General features: G+C 51.6%; 2 protein-coding genes across 2 annotated transcripts; one reads left to right on the top strand and one right to left on the bottom strand.

Annotated features, from left to right (window-relative positions):
• The first annotated feature begins 188 nt into the window (after positions 1-188).
• Positions 189-3,537, top strand: LOC128948918 (carboxypeptidase A1-like). Its single transcript, XM_054293675.1, has 10 exons — positions 189-253; positions 437-518; positions 709-843; positions 1,122-1,223; positions 1,304-1,405; positions 1,503-1,613; positions 1,788-1,878; positions 2,180-2,379; positions 2,562-2,646; positions 3,350-3,537. Exons 1-10 carry the CDS (start codon positions 189-191, stop codon positions 3,535-3,537), a joined length of 1,161 nt encoding a protein of 386 aa, XP_054149650.1.
• A 725-nt stretch (positions 3,538-4,262) lies between these two features.
• On the bottom strand, positions 4,263-19,653 carry CEP41 (centrosomal protein 41). Its single transcript, XM_054293658.1, has 11 exons — positions 19,589-19,653; positions 19,221-19,284; positions 18,310-18,357; positions 13,126-13,187; positions 12,275-12,344; positions 11,746-11,872; positions 10,900-11,057; positions 9,820-9,887; positions 9,111-9,225; positions 8,187-8,402; positions 4,263-5,841 (listed from the first exon to the last, which is right to left on the bottom strand). Exons 1-11 carry the CDS (start codon positions 19,619-19,621, stop codon positions 5,693-5,695), a joined length of 1,110 nt encoding a protein of 369 aa, XP_054149633.1. The 5' UTR covers positions 19,622-19,653; the 3' UTR covers positions 4,263-5,692.
• Positions 19,654-19,705: the final 52 nt, after the last annotated feature.

The raw sequence follows: 19,705 nt of genomic DNA, 5'->3' as shown, positions 1-19,705 counted from the left end.
GGTTTGGCCAGGACTGGGAGTGCCTGGAGGGGGACAGCAGGGCCTGACCTTGGCTGGTGGCAGCCAGAGCCTTCCCAGGGCCCTGGGAAAAGGGACAGCTGGAGGGGCCGGGCTGGAGCCACCATCCCATGGGATTTAAGAGGACCCAGGGCACTGCTGGGACCTGAGACTGGCTGTCCCTGCTGACCATGAGGCTCCCCGTGCTCCTGGCTGCCCTGGTGGCAGTGGCCACCTGCACCGAGACCTTCTTTGGGTAAGGGGCTGGGATGGGGACGGTGGCACCGGGTGGGGCAGGAGGAACTGGTTCAGCCCTGAGGGAGCACAGGGAAAAGGCTCAGGGGAAATCCCTGGAATGGGGGGACGGATGGGTGGGGTTAGGTCGGATTAACGGGGCCGGAGCTCGTCCCACACCCCTCAGCACCCCCTGACCCCACAGGCACCAGGTGCTGCGTGTCGTCCCCCAGAGCGATGAGGAGCTGCAGAAGGTGCAGGAGCTGCAGGACCTGGAGCATCTGCAGGTACTGGGTGTGGGGGTGGATTTTGGGGTCACCCCCCAGCCCATGGCCTTCGTTTTACACCCCCAAACAAAGCAAGGATGGGGTTGGATGTGGGATTATGGGAGCCAAGTGGTGAAAAGCAAGACAGGCTGGTGCTGGGGGTGCATCCTGAGGCAGGATCTCACCCCTCATGTCCATTTTCCCCACCCAGCTGGATTTCTGGCTGGCTCCCCGCAAGCTCGGCCTGCCCGTGGACATCCGCGTGCCCTTCCGCAGCCTGCAGGCCGTCAAGGCCCACCTGGAGGCCTCTGGGCTCTCCTATTCCATCATGATCGAGGATGTGCAGGTCAGCAGCGCCGCAGAGGAGGTGAGGGAGAGGGGGGATCCCATCAGTGGGAATGGGGCTCATCCCACCCCTGTCCCACAGGCCCTGCTGAATGAAGAGAAGGCGGAGATGCTCCGCAGCAGCCGCCACCGCTCGGTCGACACCGCCACCTTCAACTATGAGGCCTACCACACCATAGATGAGGTGGGAAAGCACAAGATTTGGGGCATTTTGGGGGAAAAAGTTTGCTCTTGGGCAGGGGGTGAGCTGGGAGTCACCCCCGCATCTCTCATTCCCAGATCTACAACTTCATGGACATGCTGGTGGCCGAGAACCCCAACCTGGTGAGCAAGCTGGAGATTGGCCGCTCGACCGAGAACCGTCCCCTCTACGTGCTCAAGGTGAGGATGTGGGGATTGTCATCCAGAGGGGGGAAAGTGGTGACAGGGACAAAGCCAACTTTCCCTCTCTGCTGTCCCAGTTCAGCACAGGGGGCACGAACCGCCCGGCCATCTGGATCGACACCGGCATCCACTCCCGCGAGTGGGTGACACAGGCCAGCGGCGTCTGGTTTGCCAAGAAGGTACTGACACACCCCAAAAGGGTCCTCAGGGGCTGTGGGATCCAGGTGGGTGATCCCACAGGGAGAACAGGGAGCCCCAAACCTCCCTCCTCTCTAGATTGTCGAGGATCACGCGAATAACGAAGGAGTGGCCTCCATCCTGGAGACAATGGACATCTTCCTGGAGATTGTCACCAACCCAGATGGCTTTGCCTACACCCACACCACGGTACTGCCCCGGATCTCCTCCCCTGGTTCCTACTCCTGCTCTGGATGGGGAGCAGGATTTGGGGGGGTTGCACATCCCTGAGAGGGCAAAGCCTTTCCATGGGATGGGAAAGGACCCACACAAGCTGTGGAGCCCCAGCCCTGGGCACCAGCTGAGGTGGCTCTGCCCTTCCAGGACCGCATGTGGCGCAAGACCAGGTCCAAGCACGCGGGCGCCATCTGTGTCGGAGTGGATCCCAACCGCAACTGGGACGCCGGTTTTGGAGGTCAGAGCTGGCCCCCTGCCCCTGTGGAGCTTTTCCACTCTCCAGCTGGGGGCTCCAAAGCTGTTTCTGGCTCAGATGTCCCCTGAGGAAGAGGTGGGATTTGCTCTCCTCGTTTGGGCTCCACCAGGGCTTTGATGCCCTCCAGTGACAAGTGAAAGTCACCATACAAATCTAAATCTCTAGGAGGAGATGCCCCAGGAGCATCCATTGATCACCACCAAGGAGCTGAGGGGTGGGAAAACCTCCTGGGCTTGGAATCCCCCAAATTCCCGCTGTGTTCTCACCATCCTCTTCTCCGCAGATGCCGGAGCCAGCTCAAGCTCCTGCTCGGAGACGTACCACGGACCCTACCCCAACTCGGAGCCCGAGGTGAAATCCATCGTGGACTTTGTGAAGAGCCATGGCAACATCAAGGCTTTCGTCTCCATCCACAGCTATTCCCAGCTCCTGCTCTACCCCTACGGCTACACCGAGACCCCGGCACCAGATGAGCAGGAACTGGTGAGGCCCATGCGCCTTGAGGGGCTGGGATGGGGTGGAGCTTTTCTGCTGCTCCAAGGGGGAGCCACCTCTGTCCTGCACCCCTTGGGAAGCTGGGAGGAGCTTTGTTGCACCCAGAAAAAGCTGTACCCACAGGCTTTTCCTTTCTTTGGCTCATCTTTCCCTGTTCCCTGTATTCCCAGCACGAGGTTTCTGCCAAGGCTGTGGCAGCTCTGTCCTCCCTGTATGGCACCAAGTTCACCTACGGCAGCATCATCACCACCATCTGTAAGTGCTGGGGCAACCCCAAAACCCCAGATCCCAAAACCATCTCTCACACTGGCCAAACATCCCATGGGATTCCTGTACTGTTGTACTGTGTTTCTATACTTTGTAATAGCTTTAGTTTTGTATCCCCGTATTTTTCCCATATGGTTTACCCCAGATTGTACCCCCCTCTCTTTCCCTGTGTAATCCCTTTGTTGAGATCATCCCCAAATCCCCACCCTGGCTCTCTCAATCACTCAGCATCCCATCCCCTCCATCTAGAAGTTTCAATCAAGGACATTGAGTGATTAGCCAGAGGCCAGGGGTCAGCCCTATACGCTGTCCTAAATGTCTGTCCCCCAATATTCATCCCTTAGGGTCACTTACTGGTCAGTAAAATGTTATCTACTTTGGGTTTCCACCTCCCTTTAAATGCAACCTTGGCACCTCTCCCGGGGCTCTCAGCAGGAGCCCCCTGAGCTGTAGGGGCTCCTTCAGAATGAAACCTTGGATTAACCCCTGCTAAGAGTCAGCCTTTTATCCTCTACCCACATCTGTGGTGTCTCTCCTGCTGCAAAGGTGACCAGCCTGGCTGCCCTCAGTACCCTTGGGGCACAGAGAGTGTCCCCTGCCGTCTGCCAACCCGGGGCTCCTGAGAAGCTCCCAGAGACACTGAACAAAGCAATCAAGGCTCTAAATCCCCCCCGATTTTTTCCTCCCCCAGACAGAGCCAGTGGATCGACCGTGGACTGGACCTACAACCAGGGGATCAAATATTCCTTCACCTTCGAGCTGCGGGACACGGGGCGCTACGGGTTCCTGCTGCCCGCCAAGCAGATCATCCCCACCGCCCAGGAGACCTGGCTGGCGCTGAAGGTCATCATGGAGCACGCCAGGGACAACATGTACTGAGCTGGGAGCAGGCTGCAGCAGCTGCAGAGAGGGGAGAAGGCAATCAGTTAATAAATGCAAAGAAGGATGAGAAAAGCTCGTGGTTGTTTTCCCTTTTTCCCAAACTGGGTGGAAAAGGCCTTTCGGAGTTGGGGCTGGTGCCAGCACAAACAGGGTGTGCTGGGTCATGGCCTGGAAAAGGAATTGATTGAAAGGGCATGAAAACAGCAGGAACAAAAAGGAAGGAAAGTGGTGGTTTTCCCTTTGATCTGGCAGAGGATGGGAAGGGAATTGGGCTCTGGGACATGAGGCCAGCAGGATTTCCTGGGGCTCCAGGAGAGCTGCAGAGGGACTGGGGACAAGAGATGGAGGGACAGGACACAGGGAATGGCTCCCACTGCCAGAGGGAGTCTTGGGAATTGAGAATTCCTGGCTGGGCTGGAATTGCCAGCGCAGCTGGGGCTGCTCCTGGATCCCTGGAAGTTTTCCAGGCCAGGCTGGACAGGGCTTGGGACACCCTGGGACAGTGGGAGGTGTCCAGGAGTTGGAACTGGATGGGCTTTAGGGTCCCTTCCCAGCCAACCCTTTGTGACTGTGTGACCCCTCCTCACCTGCTGCCATCCCTAGGGAAGGAGAGCTGAGCCCCTGCTCACTCCCAGCCCTTCCAGGCTCTCCATGGCTCTCAAAGCTGCAAATAAATCACCCAAACAGATGCTGTAATTTACATTTTTATTAAATTAAACCTCTCAGCCTCTAGGGAGTTTGACTCTGCTCCAAACAACACCAGGAGTCCAAATCCACACAAATCCATGGAGATGGTGGGAAAGTACATCCAGTCCTTGCTTTGATTCCTTGGATTTGGAGGATCACAAACAACTCAAGCCAGTTTTATCCAAGTTTCACCAGGAGGTTTTCATGCAGCACAGAGCAGCCAGGGATTCTGGATCTGTCTCCCACAGCTGGACAGCAAAATCAGGATTTTAGCCAATGCAATGACACTGCCAAGAGCTCATGGAGCTGGAAAAATCTACTCCCACAGCAGCAGGACCTTATCAGACTGAACCTGCCAGTCCTGCAGTCAGCACTGTCTCATTTCACACTCACAGTCACAATAAAAGATAAATGTGCTCAGGGATGTTGAGTCCTAATCTCTCAAACAGGAAATAATGTGCCATTTCTCCTACTTTTTGTCCTTTCACCAGAATTATCCCAAAGTCACCAGTGAGCTTTGGGATGTGTTGAAAATTGTCTGCTTCAAAAAGGGGGGAAAACCACTGAATCCAAAAATACACACAAACGCCACAAAGATCACAATAACCAAAGCAGGACCAGGCTCAGCAATGCCAGATGGAAAACTGGAGAGCAGAATCCCTCCAAAATCACTTCCAAAGGGTCCCACAGGCAGCTCAGGAAAATCAGAGGATTCCTAGGTCATCCAGAAGCACCAATTTGAGGAAAAATTTGTGATATTCACTTTTCCAACTGTTCAGTTCCTGATTCCAGGGCCCTGCTGGGTTTTAGGGACCCTGGCGAGGCAGCAGCAGCAAATTTTCCTTCAGCCACCCTAAACCTTAAAGAAACTCCTAAAAAATCACTGGCAAAGGAGTCATTGGGAAAAGAAAATCCAGTTACTCTCCTTCAGGTCACCTTGAAAAAGACACAACTATTCACAAAGTGTCCACGAGTAAGCACGGCTGTCACAGCACCAACTGAGCAATAAAAACCATCTTTTTTACAAATACTCCTGTTCATTACCATAATTTATTTAAAAAAACCAAGAAGCAACCCTTCCAGGATCTTCTCTCGCTTTTGGCAAGTTGCTGAGTGTCTTTATCTCTGCTAAAACCACCAAAGTTTGCGCTCACAGATGATTTGTGGCCTGTTCACCCTCACCGCTCCAGGCCTGGGAATGTTCCGGACACAAATTCCTTCAGCTGGACTAAAAACTTTGTGGGACAGTTTCTACTGGTGCCAGCCTTTACTAGCAGTTTTCTCCCTCCCCTACAAAACCAGTTCTATCAGCTCTGTCCTGCCCTGCCCCCCAAGTGATGCCATTGCAGCTGCCCAGCCTTACCCGAGCTGCCAGGTCTCACCAGGGCTGCTTTCCCCTGCCGATCCCTAAAACCACAAAGGGGCTGCACTGCACTGCTCAGCATTCCCCAAGCTGGGCTCTGCTTTATTTCCAGGGCCTGTTCTGGATGCTGGTCCTGCTGTGGGAGCGGCTGCTCAGGGACGCCAGGCTGCGGGGAGAGCTGTGCAGGCTGGGGTTGCTCCTGGCCGAGGAGAGCTTCGAGTCGCGGCCCGAGAGACCCCGGCTGAGGCGGCCTGTGGGAGAAACGGGCCCAGATCACAAACTGGCTGTGCACGAGTTGGGCTGCCCCATCCCTGGGAGTGTCCAGCCAGCCTGGATGGGCTTGGAGCAGTCTGGGAGAGGGGAAGGTGTCCCTGCCCGTGGTGGGATGGATGGGGTTTAAGGTCCCGTCCCACGGTGGGATGGATGGGGTTTAAGGTCCCGTCCCACGGTGGGATGGATGGGGTTTAAGGTCCCTTCCCACGGTGGGATGGATGGGGTTTAAGGTCCCTTCCCACAGTGGGATGGATGGGGTTTAAGGCCCCGTCCCACGGTGGGATTGATGGGGTTTAAGGTCCCGTCCCACGGTGGGATGGATGGGGTTTAAGGTCACTTCCCATGGTGGGATGCATGGGGTTTAAGGTCCCGTCCCACGGTGGGATGGATGGGGTTTAAGGTCCCGTCCCACGGTGGGATGGATGGGGTTTAAGGCCCCTTCCCACCCAACTGCTCCACAATGAGGTTGAAGCACGTTCTGGTGATGCGTTAGAATTTTAGCATTTATATTTTTCAAATCCTGCACTGCATTAGTGCCACAGTACATGTCACAGTTGAGATGGCCACAATACCATCATGCAGTAGCAGAAAGCTTCAACCTATACATAGTAACACCACACCACTTCAGAAGGCTGTAAGCATCTGCACTTCTCATCTTTTAGCCCAACCTTTTATAACCCTCATGTTCATGCATGGCACCTGTGTGCCCTCTGTGGTAGCTCAGCACACCTGGGCACTCCATGGCTCATCACCTGCAATGCTGCTCACCTGCTTCTCACAGCTGCAGCCAATGAGGGATGAGGCTGGGCTGCAGCCCTACTCCCAATTACCACAAACTCTGTGCCTACAGCTTCCCACCCAACTGTTCCATGATGAGGTTGAAGCACATTCTGGTGGTGCCTCAGCATAAATTTTAGCGTTTATATTTTTCAAATCCTGCACTGCATTAGTGCTACAGCACGTGTCACAGTTGAGGCAATCACCATACCCAGAATGTCACCATACAGTATCAGAAAACTTCAACCCATTCATAAGGCTACAAGCATTTGCTCTTCTCGTTCTTTAGCCCAACCTTTTATCCTCTCATGTTCATGCATGGCACCTGTGTGCGCTCTGGTTGCTCAGCACACCTGGGCTCTCCATGGCTCATCACCTGCAATGCTGCTCACCTGCTTCTCACAGCTGGAGCCAATGAGGGATGAGGCTGGGCTGCAGCCCCACTCCCAATTATCTCTGTGCCTACAGCTTCCCACCCAACCATTCCATGATGAGGTTGAAGCACATTCTGTTGATGCCTCAGCATAAATTTTACCATTTATATTTTTCAAACCCTGCACTGCATTATTGTCATGCACATGTCACAGTTGAGACAGTCACCATACCCAGAGTGTCACCATACAGTATCAGAAAACTTCAACCCATTCAGAAGGCTACAAGCATTTGCTCTTCTCGTTCTTCAGCCCAACCTTTTATCCTCTCATGTTCATGCATGGCACCTGTGTGCCCTCTGTGGTAGCTCAGCATCCTGGGCACTCCATGGCTCATTGCCATCAATGCTGCTCACCTGCTTCTCACAGCTGGAGCCAATGAGGGATGAGGCTGGGGCAACTCCACTCTCAATTACCACAAACTCTGTGCCTACACCTTCCCACCCAACCATTCCATGATGAGGTTGAAGCACATTCTGTTGATGCCTCAGCATAAATTTTAGCATTTATATTTTTTAAATGTTGTACTGTATTAGTGCATGACTAAACTCCACATGAAAGGTTAATTAACTTCATCTGCTCTTAATGTACCTGAAGATCCTTCATTAAACAGATCCCCTTTTATTCTTTGAACTTTGCTTTGATGCCTTGTGAAGGCTGACCTAGATGGAACTACAGAATAAATCAGGGATTCATTCACAGGATCTCCTCCATGGATGCACCTTGGGCAGCACCAGAGCCCAGCCAGGGCTGCACCCAAGATGAACCAAAACGGCCCCAAAATGCACGAGCGCTCCCGGGGTCTCTCCCTGGGATCAGTTCTGCTCCATTTGCACCTTGCAGTTCATTGTCCCATCCCAGCTTCAGCCCAGGCAGTCCCACCCTGCTTGTTTTTCTCTCTGCAGCCCACGGGGTTTGTGCTCCTGGGCTGAGATTTGGGTCATTTGTGCTTGGTGCCCAGCTGGAGCAGGAATTGTTTTGTCTCCCTGCTCTGTGCACAGAGCTCACCATCCCCTAAAGCAGCACAGAATGGGAAAATTTAAAAGCCAAACCCTGAGGGATCAGCCTGGCTTCTGTGTCTAGGCAAGCCCAAAAATGCAGCACTGGTCTCTTACTGGCAGCATCTGAAGGCATCTGCTCCTCAGCCAGGTAATGCCTCAACTTCTGGAGATCATCTGCAGAAAACCTCCACTTGTTCTCTGCCCGTGTGGGGGGCACCCTGGGCGCTGCTCTCCTGCGGGCAGTTCCTGGGGGAGCTGGCACCTGGCAGGACACGGGCAGCGTGCCGGTGATCAGCCCCTCTGGGATCTTCTGGGCCAGGACCTTGAGGCCTGCAGGGACACAGAGCAGCTGTTACCCCAGCTGGGTGGGTCAGGAGGGACCAGTCAGGAGGGATTTGTGGAGCTGGAGGTGCAAAGTTTGGATGGAGAAATGTGGGTGGCAGGAGAGGGGGAGTTCTGCCCCAGGTGAGATCCCAAGGACTCTGGGGACAATGGCAGGAGGACGTGGAGCTGCTGGAGAGAGTCCAGAGGAGGCCCTGGAGCTGCTCCCAGAGCTGGGAATGTTCCCCTGGAGCAGGGAGGGATCCAGGGAGAGCTGGGAATGTTCCCCTGGAGCAGGGAGGGATCCAGGGAGAGCTCCCAGCACATGGCAGGGCCTGCAGGGGCTCCAGCAGAGCTGCAGAGGGACTGGGGACAAGGCCTGCAGGGACAGCACCCAGGGAATGGCTCCCACTGCCAGAGGGCAGCCATGGATGGCATCTTGGCAATGAGCAATTCCTGCCTGGGCTGGCATTGCCAGAGCAGCTGGGGCTGCCCCTGATCCCTGCAGTGCCCAAGGCCAGGTGGGCACTGGGGCTGGAGCAGCCTGGCACAGTGGGAGGTGTCCCTGCCCACAGGGACAGGACTGGCTGATCCTTCAGTCTCCACCCAACCCAAACCATCCCGTGACTCCACAACCCAGATCTTTCCCATCTCCAGCTCCCACAAGTTGCTCCCTTTCCCCAGGAGGTGTGGGGGAGCTCTCCCAGCCCCACCTACCCCCAGACAACATGAAGAGGTTCTCAAAGCCCCTCTCACACATGGTGGTGGCTGCCTGGCTGGCCAAGCGCTCGTCGTTGTCGTACACGATGATGATTTTGCCATGGGCGTTTTTCTGCCATGGGAATTGTTAAGGAGCCACTGTTGAACTTCAGGGATGTTGAAACATTTTAGGAAGCAAAAGAGACAAATGGGATTGGGGAGGGAAAGACTCCATACTTGGCTTGCAAGCAGGAATGTTCTCCCTGAGGAATTCCCAGTGGCTGAGGCTGGCCAGACACAGTTTAATTCCCACTGGATCCAGCATTGCTCAAAGATTGGGAATGGCAACAGCCCCTCAGAATCCACAGCCTGGGAATGCTCAGCCTAAAATCCCCCTTAATAATGCTCTGTCTGTCCCCAGTCCCACCAAGGTGCTGACAGGAAGCCAAAGGATTTGATGGGTGCATCCCTGGAGCAGCAGCACGACAGCAGTGCCCAGGTCTGGCTTGGCCTCCCAGCAGCCAAAATCCTGGGAAATGCCAAATCCAGGCAGCTCCCACTGCAGCCAAGAGGAACCTTGGGGAAGCAGAATCCAGCATGTGATGGGGGCAGTGGAGCTGCACCAGGTAACTCCACCTCCTGTCCCACCCTAACTTTGCTTGGACAAACCCCAATTGATTTTGGGAGCCCCCACCAACATCCCCCCATGTTTTCATGTAAAGGATACATATTCCAGAATATTATTTGTGTAGGGATTCATGGTTCTAGACAATGTTGCAATGGGGTAGGAATAAGCTACAGAAGGGGAAAAAAAAAGAAGAAAAATCATCCAGAGGCTGAACACCAACATCCTGGGATACAACAGCCTAGAGAACCCACTGAGTACGGGATCAACATCAGCTCAGGCCCCTCAGCCCTCCCAGGAAGGAGGGATGTGCTGGATAAACAGTGGGGGCACACAGTGGTGTCCCAGCTGGGGGACAAACTGCAGCAGGAGTGTGCCCAGAGCTGAGTCCCTGCCCAGAGCTGCAGTCCCTGTCTGTGCCCAGAGCTGCAGGCAGGCCCTGCCCATGCCCAGAGCTGCAGTCCATGTGTGCCCAGGTGCCCAGAGCTGCAGTCCATGTGTGCCCAGAGCTGCAGTCCACGCGTGCCCAGGTGCCCAGAGCTGCAGTCCATGAGTGCCCAGAGCTGCAGCCCATGTGTGCCCAGAGCTGCAGCCCATGTGTGCCCAGGCGCCCAGAGCTGCAGTCCCTGCCCAGAGCTGCAGTCCACGCGTGCCCAGGTGCCCAGGGCTGCAGCCCACGCGTGCCCAGGTGCCCAGAGCTGCAGTCCACGCATGCCCAGGTGCCCAGAGCTGCAGTCCATGAGTGCCCAGAGCTGCAGCCCATGTGTGCCCAGAGCTGCAGTCCACACGTGCCCAGATGCCCAGGGCTGCAGCCCATGTGTGCCGCCCAGGTGCCCAGGGCTGCAGCCCATGTGTGCCCAGGGCTGCAGTCCATGTGTGCCCAGAGCTGCAGCCCATGTGTGCCCAGGGCTGCAGGCAGTGCCTGTGCCCAGAGCTGCAGCCCATGCATGCCCAGGTGCCCAGAGCTGCAGCCCACGTGTGCCCAGGTGCCCAGGGCTGCAGCCCATGTGTGCCGCCCAGGTGCCCAGGGCTGCAGCCCATGTCTGCCCAGAGCTGCAGCCCACGTGTGCCCAGGTGCCCAGGGCTGCAGTCCACACGTGCCCAGGTGCCCAGAGCTGCAAGCAGGCCCTCCCCAGGTGCCCAGGGCTGCAGCCCACGCGTGGCCAGGTGCCCAGAGCTCACCCCCCACGATGTGGCACTGCTCGTAGGCGTCGCGGTCCCGCACATCCAGCAGCAGGAAGGGGCAGTCGGGGTAGGGCCTCTCTCTGGCCTGGCTGTCCTGTTCCTCCTTCTTGGGAGAATCCTTCTCCACGTCCAGCTCCCCGACCCCGCTGATCACACTGCAAAGGGAACGGCAGCTTGAGGAACGCTTCTGTGTGCCACCACCACTCCCAAGGCTGGGGAGGAGCTGGGCTAAAGCTTCCTCTTCCAGCACCATCCTGGGATTCCCTCATGTGGTGGGTTTGGAATTATTTTCAATCCCAGAATGGTTGGGGTGGGAAGGGACCTTAAGGATCTCATTCCACCCCCTGCCATGGGCAGGGACACCTCTCGCATCCCAGAGTGCTCCCAGCCCTGTCCAGCCCAGCCTTGGGATCCAGGGGCAGCTCCAGCTTCACTGGGAATTCTGTTCCAGCCCCTGCCCACTCTCCCAGCCAGGAATTCCTTCCCTGGGTCACTCTGAAGCCATTCCCTGTGTCCTGTCCCTCCATATCCACACAAAACCATCACCAACAGGAATGCCATGACTGAGCTGACCAGAGCACTGCGTTAGCCCCAAAATTCTGCAATGTGGGGGCTGGATGGAATCCCAGAAACACATTTCCTTGTCACACCACCATCAGTGGCAACAATCTTGGGTTGCTGTTTGATGCAAACCCATTCCACCAGGAAATCCTGCCAACCCCTTCCCTCTCACCTACAATGACAAATACAGGACAAAACCCCTCAGCAGCAATGTAAAACCAACAGCTGGGCTCAGATACTCCTCAGCTGAGACAGGAAGGGAATGGTGTTGGTGTGAGGCACCTCTGCAGCGTGGAGCGAAGGGATTCCCCTGCCCCTGAGCTGTCCAGGAACAGGACAGGGCTGGCTGTCCCCTCAGGGCTCCCTTTGCCGTTTGTCCCCGCTCCATCGTCCCCTGCAGCACCGGCACCTGCAGAGAGAACAGGGAGCTCAGGAGCTGCAGCAGGTAAACAAGCAGCTCCTAAGGGCAGTTTCTATTCCTGGAAAGAAAAGTGTGACAGCTTTAGCTTCATCCTCTTAACCAGAATTTACCCAGAGCCTCCTTATTGAAAATAATAAAGAGCTCATAGATTTTTTCAAGGCTTGAGCTCTCATTTGAAGAAGTCAATAAAGCAGAATTTTCGATGTGGATTATGTTGCTGCCAGCACAAGGCTTTTCCTATTTGCAAACCTTTCTTTTTTAGGAGTGTTTCTACTCCCAGGCCACAGGTGAAGTTTGATTTTCCATTTTTCCTCTTGATTAATCCCATCTGCCACTCCACCCCTGGCAGTGCCCCCCAGCTCCCCCTGTCCCTGCCATCAGTGCTGTCACCTTGCAGCTTGTGCAGCTCCTCGTTTGTCACTTCCAGGCTTTCATTGGACAGAGAGGCCACCTGGAGAACCTGCAGGGCACAAAAACCAGCAGACACTGATCCCACATCCACTGCAGGGAGCAGCTCAAGGAAAACAACCCAGGGGGAAAAAATGCCAGCTCTGCAGGATCCCACTCTTCACATCCCTGAGTTTAACCTTCCCGTTCCTCCTCTCCTTAGAAGATAATTTGGGGTTTTTTTCCTAGTTTGAAGCAGTTTTCTTGAACCAGCACTCCCCAGCTCTTTATTTCCTGATCAATTTAATTTTTTTAATATGATGATTCAATAAAATAATGCACAGACAGCCTTGAAGTCCCAGCTGCTCCCTTCTGCAGTTAAACCTGGGGTCAGGGAGGGCTGCAGACACAAAACTCAGATTTAGCTGCTGTTTTACACAGGGATGGCTGTACACACAAAACTCAGATTTAGCTGCTGTTTTACACAGGGAGGGCTGTACACACAAAACTCAGATTTAGCTGCTGTTTTACACAGGGATGGCTGTACACACAAAACTCAGATTTAGCTGCTGTTTTACACAGCCTTTTTCTTTTGCAAGATGCTTGAAGATCCTTTTAAGTTAATGGACAAATCAGATAAGGAATAAATTTCAAAGATGGGATCACCACAAACTTTAACTTGTAATTAAAGGCATTTGGCCCCTGTGGAAATGAATTATTTGCTTTTACTAAAGGCAGGAAGAAGCCAAGACAAAATAATTACAGCTATAGCTAAATAATTACAGAGGAATTTTTATTCCAAGGAAAAATGCTGCTCCTAAAAGATTTTGGAGGAGAGAAGGATCTGTACATACCAATTGAGCAAAAGTTGTCACCTTCAGCCTCTTGAACAGCTCATCCTTTTTGTACCTGTAATCTACAAAAAGAAAACAAAGGTAAATTTCCAATCCATTCCCAATTTGTTTTAGACACCAGGTCACGGCTTAATCCCAGCTTTTCTCTGAGACTCTGCTGCAGCCAGGCAGGAATTCAGGGCAGGTTTGTGCTGAAGGATGAGAGCAGCAAACCTGGAGGCTTTGTGAAATACCTGTTATAAATGAAGGGTTTCATTAATACCAGTTATAAAGAGAAGGTTTAACTAATCCCAGATATAAAGGGAGATTTTGATTAATTCCAGTTATAAAGAGAGATTTTAATTAATTCCAGTTATAAAGAGACATCTTGTGCAGATATGATGAAGTGGAAGAGGCAGATTTAGTTCCTTGAATATGAATTTATGTTTTCCATGGTGCAGGAAGCAGTTCAGGATTTCCCCCTTTCCCTGCTGTTCTTTGGAGCCCATTGGAGTCACAAAGCTCCTTAAACCAAAAGATTCATTTACCTTAATTGTTAATTTATGTAAATTACAGCAGTATCAGAGCATGGGGCATTGTGTCTTTGCAAATACCAAGCTAAACACACAGGTGTAATCTTAACAATTCAAAAAATCCAAGATTTTGTGCTTTATCTGACAATTAAATTCTGATTTTTTCCATTTGCTGCCACGGATCTCTCCAGGAACGGATAACTGACACAAGAAACCGGACTAATTGAGTCTTAATGGGTAATTAATACAAGAAACTGGCCTAATTGAATCTTAATCCCGAAGACACAGCTTAGGGAGGAAGAAAACTGAGCAGGGCTGCTGGCAGAGACCCAGAGCAGAGATTGCAGAGCCAAGGTGGGAGCTGATCCCATGCAGGTCCTGCAGAGGAAGGGAAAAACCTCCTGGAGGGAAACAAAAGGTGGAGGAGGAGAAAGAGCAGCAGGGTGGTATCAGGAGGAACATCTTGCCATGGGATAACCTGTGCTGGGAGCCAAGGGAGCTTTGTCCCTCGGGAAATGGGGCTGGGCTGGAGCTGCTCCCTCCGCAGCTGCTGCTCCTGGAGCTCGGGATCTTTGGCAAATCCACTCAGTCCAAGGATTCCAAATCCTCTCAAACCATCTGCTGAAGGCTCCATCAGCTCAGGGGACACGGGGACAAGGGGGAAGGGCTCCCCTGCACATTCCTGCAGCCACCACACCAAAAAATTCCCGTGGGATTTGCTTGTGGAAATTCCCCAGCTGAGCTGTGCTGGAGAGCCACGGCAATGCTGGAGGCTGGGATCCTCTCCCTACACATTCAGAGTTCCCAAATTCAATATCCTACCCTAAATAATGCTGATTTCTGTAAAAAAGCACCTCTCTGCTCCTCACAAGTTGTCCTAGGGAAAAAGGACAAAATATCCACTGCACATCCAAACCACAGGGCTGAAGCACAGGAGGTGCAGAAAATGGATTGGAGGATGAGGAGATGCAGAAATTGAATTTCAGGATGTCAATTAATGGGAAATGAGCCTCGTGGTTCTTGCAAAACCACCTGGTTTCAAACCTCAACTGAGGCTGTTAAATCTTCCTTTAACTCCAAAAACCCCCAGCAACAATTATCTCCTGTAATTATTTCCCATTTCCTCTGCTCAAGGATTAAAACTGCTCAGCAAAGGCCAAATAAAGTTCATTTAGAAGGACAAATAAAAGTGGCAAAAAATAAAAGCAGCAAAAAATACAAGCAGCAAAAAATAAAAAATACACGCAGCAAAAAATAAAAAATAAAAGCAGCAAAAACAAAAAAAATAAAAGCAGCAAGGCTTGGGAAGTGCTGGATGGATAAAAACGAGGCAGAACCGCTGCCAAACGATGCAGCTCCTGCATGGCTCTTTCCCACCACAAACAAGGACTTTTTACTCCAAAAAAAGCCTTTTTACCCCCAAAAAGCCTTTTTTCCCCTAGATCTTGCCTTTTTCTCCCAAAATCCCTTCCCAGAGAGCTCAGGAGTGCTGCTTGCAGCTCCAAGAGCAGCCCCACGTACCCAGTCTGATCCTGCATTGCTCCTTCCCACCTAAACAAGGAATTTTCACCCCAAAAAAGCCTTTTTATCCCAAAATAAGCCCTTTTATTCCCTAGATCTTGCCTTTTTCACCCAAAACACTTTCTCAGAGAGCTCAGGAGTGCTGCTTGCAGGTCCAAGGTCTGGTCCTGTCCTGTATGGCTCCTTCCCACCTCAAACAAGGATGCAGCTCCCACACGGCTCCTTCCCTCCTCAAACAAGGAATTTTTACCCCCCAAACCCCTTTTTTCCCGAGATATTGCCTTTTTTTTTTTTGCTAGATCTTGCCTTTTTCACCCAAAATGCCTTCCCAGAGAGGCCAGGAGTGCTGCCTGCAGCTCCAGGAGCAGCCCCACGTACCCGGTCCTGCATGGCTCCTTCCCACCTCAAACAAGGACTTTTCACCCCAAAAAAGCCTTTTTACCCCCAAAAAGCCTTTTTATCCCAAAATAAGCCCGCCCTTTTATTCCCTAGATCTTGCCTTTTTCACCCAAAACACTTTCCCAGAGAGCCCAGAAGTGCTGCTTGCAGCTCCAAGAGCAACCCCACAGACCCAGTCCTGCATGGCTCCTTCCCACCTCAAACAAGGGCTTTTCACCCCAAAAAAGCCTTTTTACCCAAAAAAAGCCTTTTTATCCCAAAATAAGCCTTTTTTTTTTTCCCAGATCTTGCCTTTTTCACCCGAAACACCTTCCCAGAGAGCTCAGGAGTGCTGCTTGCAGCTCCAAGGTCTGGTCCTGTCCTGCACGGCTCCTTCCCACCTCAAACAAGGAATTTTTACCCCCCAAAAGCCTTTTTTTCCCTAGATCTTCCCTTTTTTTCCCCTAGATCTTTCCTTTTTCACCCAAAATGCCTTCCCAGAGAGCTCAGGAGTGCAGCTCCAGGAGCAGCCCCTTGTACCTGGTCTGGTCCTGCTCGGCTCCTTCCCAGCTCACACAACGATGCAGCTCCTGCACGGCTCCCATCCTCCTCAAACAAGGAATTTTCACCCCAAAAAAGCCTTTTTACTCCCAAAAAGCCTTTTTTGCCCTAGATCTTGCCCTTTTCACCCAAAACACCTTCCCAGAGAGCCCAGAAGTGCTGCTTGCAGCTCCAAGAGCAACCCCACAGACCCAGTCTGCATGGCTCCTTCCCACCTCAAACAAGGGCTTTTCACCCCAAAAAAGCCTTTTTACCCAAAAAAAGCCTCTTTTTTTCCTAGATCTTGCCTTTTTCTTGCTAGATCTTGTCCTTTTCACCCAAAACACCTTCTCAGAGAGCTCAGGAGTGCTGCTTGCAGCTCCAAGGTCTGGTCCTGTCCTGCACGGCTCCTTCCCACCTCAAACAAGGAATTTTTACCCCAAAAAAAGCCTCTTTTTTGCCCTAAATCTCGTCTTTTTCACCCAAAATGTCTTCCCAGAGAGTTCAGGAGTGCAGCTCCAAGAGCAGCCCCATGGATGCAGTCTGGTCCTGCTCAGCTCCTTCCCAGCTCACACAAGGATGCAGCTCCCGCATGACTGCTCTCCTCCTCAAACAAGGACTTTTCACCCCAAAAAGGCCTTTTTATCCCAAAATAAGCCTTTTTTTTTTCCCCAGATCTTGCCTTTTTCACCCGAAACACCTTCCCAGAGAGCTCAGGAGTGCTGCTTGCAAGAGCAGCCCCATGTACCCAGTCCAGTCGTGCATGGATCCTATCCTCCTCAAACAAGGACTTTCCACCCCAAAAAAGCCTTTTTACCCCCAAAAAGACTTTCCCCCCCTAGATTTTGCCTTTTTCTTGCTAGATCTTGCCCTTTTCACCCAAAACACCTTCCCAGAGAGCCCAGGAGCGCTGCCTGCAGCTCCAGGAGCAGCCCCACGTACCCGGTCCGGTCCTGGCGGATCCGTTGGGATTTTCTGACATGGCTTTGCCTGGGGTGATTCTGTTTTCCAGGGAATTGGCTCCTCAGGGCTTTGGAGAGGAGGGGAACGAGAGCAGGGAGAAGGGAGAGACCTCCTGCGCGAGTCCTCAAGGCAGTGAGCCCTCCCAAGGATGGACGGTCGGTGGGTGCAGCTGCTGAATTTTTGACGGCGCGGACAGGGATCGCTCGGGTTACACGGGGGACAGAGAGGAGCCTGTGCTGGGGATTTCAATCTGCATCCAAAGGGTGTCATCTATCCCTGAGAAACCCAGGGGGAGAACCCTCCACTCCCTGGCAACACAAGGTGGCCATTCAGCCCGCACAGAGTGAGAAAGCCCCTCCAAAAAAAAAGGGAGAGGAGGGAATAAAAGAAGCGCGCGGAACAGATCCGCGCCGAGATTGGGAAGGCACAAAAAACGAGATTTTTCAGCAGGAATAAAAAGCCAGGCAGTGTCCAGCACTGAAATCTCAGTCAACAGAGCATTCTGGAAAGCTCAAGGTCATTCCTCTTTTCATTTTTTCCCCCCCCCAAAAGACCTGCAGTGTTTGGAAAAAACCAAGCCAAAGCCAACAAACAAGGCGCGGACAAAGGGCTGTTCTGATAGCACCAAATAAATCCCCTCAGAAAGTGGGGCTGGGAACTCAACCTGAACGGCTCAAATCCCAATTCATGGAGCTTCCAGCTCAATTCAGGGCTTTTTTCACCTCCATAAATGCAGCTTTGAGGTTGAAGAGCTTTCCTGACTCCTTGTGTGAAAATTATTTTGGAATGAAGTCATAAATCATTGGTTTTATTGTGAAAAATCATTTGGAAAGCCTGGGTTTGGTGGGAAAAGAGAGAAATAAAGATAATTTAGGTCTTGATTAGTCTGAACAACATAAAGTCTTCAAAATGCCCATGTTTAGTAATGGGAACACAAGGAAAGAGCTTGGGTTTTATCTTTTTTGGAGTATTTCGACAGGAATTTAAATTATATAAAGATAAAAGAGCTCAAGTTGTGACCTAAAAGTGAAATAAAAGTCCCAGAAATGATCCATAAATCTTCCCAAATCAGTCCAGCCCGGATTTCTTAGCTCAGAGAGCTTCCAATAACAAAATCCAATAACAAAGAAGGATCTGGATGATTCCTGCTTGGATTTTTAAATGAAATCTGTGGAGATTTCCAAGGAAAACCTCCTGGAATTCATCTCCTGCCCTTTGAGTTTTGAACCAAGCCATTTTTAGCCCATCCTGCTCCTCCCCAGGTACTCACTTCTTTTGATCTCTTCCAATTTTTCCATGTATTTCGACAAACTATTTCCTGTAACCAAAAAAAAAAAAAAATCAATTTATTACAATTATTTATTTATTAGAGGTTTTCTTCAGGCCCATAGAGGCTTAAATTTTAATTGCTTTGAAGGGAACAGCTGTTTGTTGTAGATCCTCTTTCACAGGGCAATAAAAGGTAGAAAAATGCCCCAATTTCCCTCTTTTCTCTCAAGGACAGTAGAAATAAAGAGAAAAATCCAAGGATTTGCTGCTCCTTTCCCAACATTTTGGTGAGGATGCTACAAGATAAAATTCAGGTGCTCTAACAACAAAAAACACCCACAAAGACACCCCCAAATAATGATCTTGGCTCACACCCTTGAAAAGATACAGGAAAATTCCATGGACAGAAATTCCAACATCAATAATTCCTATGGGAACCCCCACAACGGAGCCTGACCCAGTTTAAACCTATTTAACCCCAAATTCTTCTTTTAAAAGAAGAGGAGAAAAAAAATAAACAAGCTTTGAGATAATAAAGACTTTAAACATGTTGCCAACTACACACAGAGCATTTAATCTCAATTTTCAGGGGGGTGCAAGGTGGTGTGTGAAGATAAATATACATAAATACATTAAAATAATATATAAATATAAATCTGTATAATTAGTGCTTGTTTAAATTTCAGATTTGAAGGAGATTGTAAATAATAATTTTTTATAATTTTTATCATTATAAATAGAAAATTTCTATAATTTTTATAATATTTGGTGAGACAAATCATAACCACAATAAGGATTCTCCAGGGCTGAGATAAATTAGCTCCGGGCAGAGGTAATTAACACATTAATTATATTTTTCCTCTCATGATACACCAGTTTTGGGTGGTTTTACCCCACAGCAATTTCACTTACCAGTATCCAGACGAGTTTTTATATGTTGATATTTGGGATTCGGGGGGATGCGCCGGGTTAGAAACTGTTTCAAAATGGAAAAGACGAGAAGCCAAAATTAAAAAAATGAAATTTAAAAAAAGGAGAAAAACGAGCATAAAACGCGATTTGAAGGGGTTTAGGAGACAGGAAAACGAGTGAGGAATTCCAGAATCCCCATGTGGGTACAAACGCCGCTGGTTTAAAGGCTCCAAAGGAGAATTTCTGCCGTTTGCTCTCCGCGCGGAGCTCTCCCGGCTGCGGGCGCTGCCCGAACCATCTCCCCGGCCCTGCCCCGTGTTTCCCCCGCCGCCCTGAGGCTGTGGAGAAGAGGAGGCCCCTCCCGGCACCTGGGGGTCTCCGAAGCCGCCCCGAGCCGACATCGCCCCTCACGGCCACCGGCCCGCTCCGCCCGTCCCTCACGCTCGGCCGCGCTCCCGCCTCCCGCCCACCCCTCAACTACGCCC

Source organism: Melozone crissalis, unplaced genomic scaffold, assembly GCF_028551555.1.
Source record: "Melozone crissalis strain CALT ecotype California unplaced genomic scaffold, PUWL_Pcris_2 ptg000176l_1, whole genome shotgun sequence".
NCBI lineage: Eukaryota > Metazoa > Chordata > Aves > Passeriformes > Passerellidae > Melozone > Melozone crissalis.
The sequence above is the reverse complement of the archived record's forward strand: the minus strand, read 5'-3'. Positions and strand labels throughout refer to the sequence as shown.

Coding starts and splice junctions, on each gene's coding strand:
- LOC128948918 (XM_054293675.1), top strand. CDS start 189: ATGAGGCTCCCCGTGCTCCTGGCTGCCCTGGTGGCAGTGGCCACCTGC. Junction 254..436: donor TGCACCGAGACCTTCTTTGG/GTAAGGGGCTGG, acceptor CTGACCCCACAG/GCACCAGGTGCTGCGTGTCG. Junction 519..708: donor AGGACCTGGAGCATCTGCAG/GTACTGGGTGTG, acceptor TTCCCCACCCAG/CTGGATTTCTGGCTGGCTCC.
- CEP41 (XM_054293658.1), bottom strand. CDS start 19,621: ATGTCGGCTCGGGGCGGCTTCGGAGACCCCCAG. Junction 11,873..12,274: donor GGAGCTGCACAAGCTGCAAG/GTGACAGCACTG, acceptor TTCTCTCTGCAG/GTGCCGGTGCTGCAGGGGAC. Junction 5,842..8,186: donor GATGCCTTCAGATGCTGCCA/GTAAGAGACCAG, acceptor TTTCTCCCACAG/GCCGCCTCAGCCGGGGTCTC.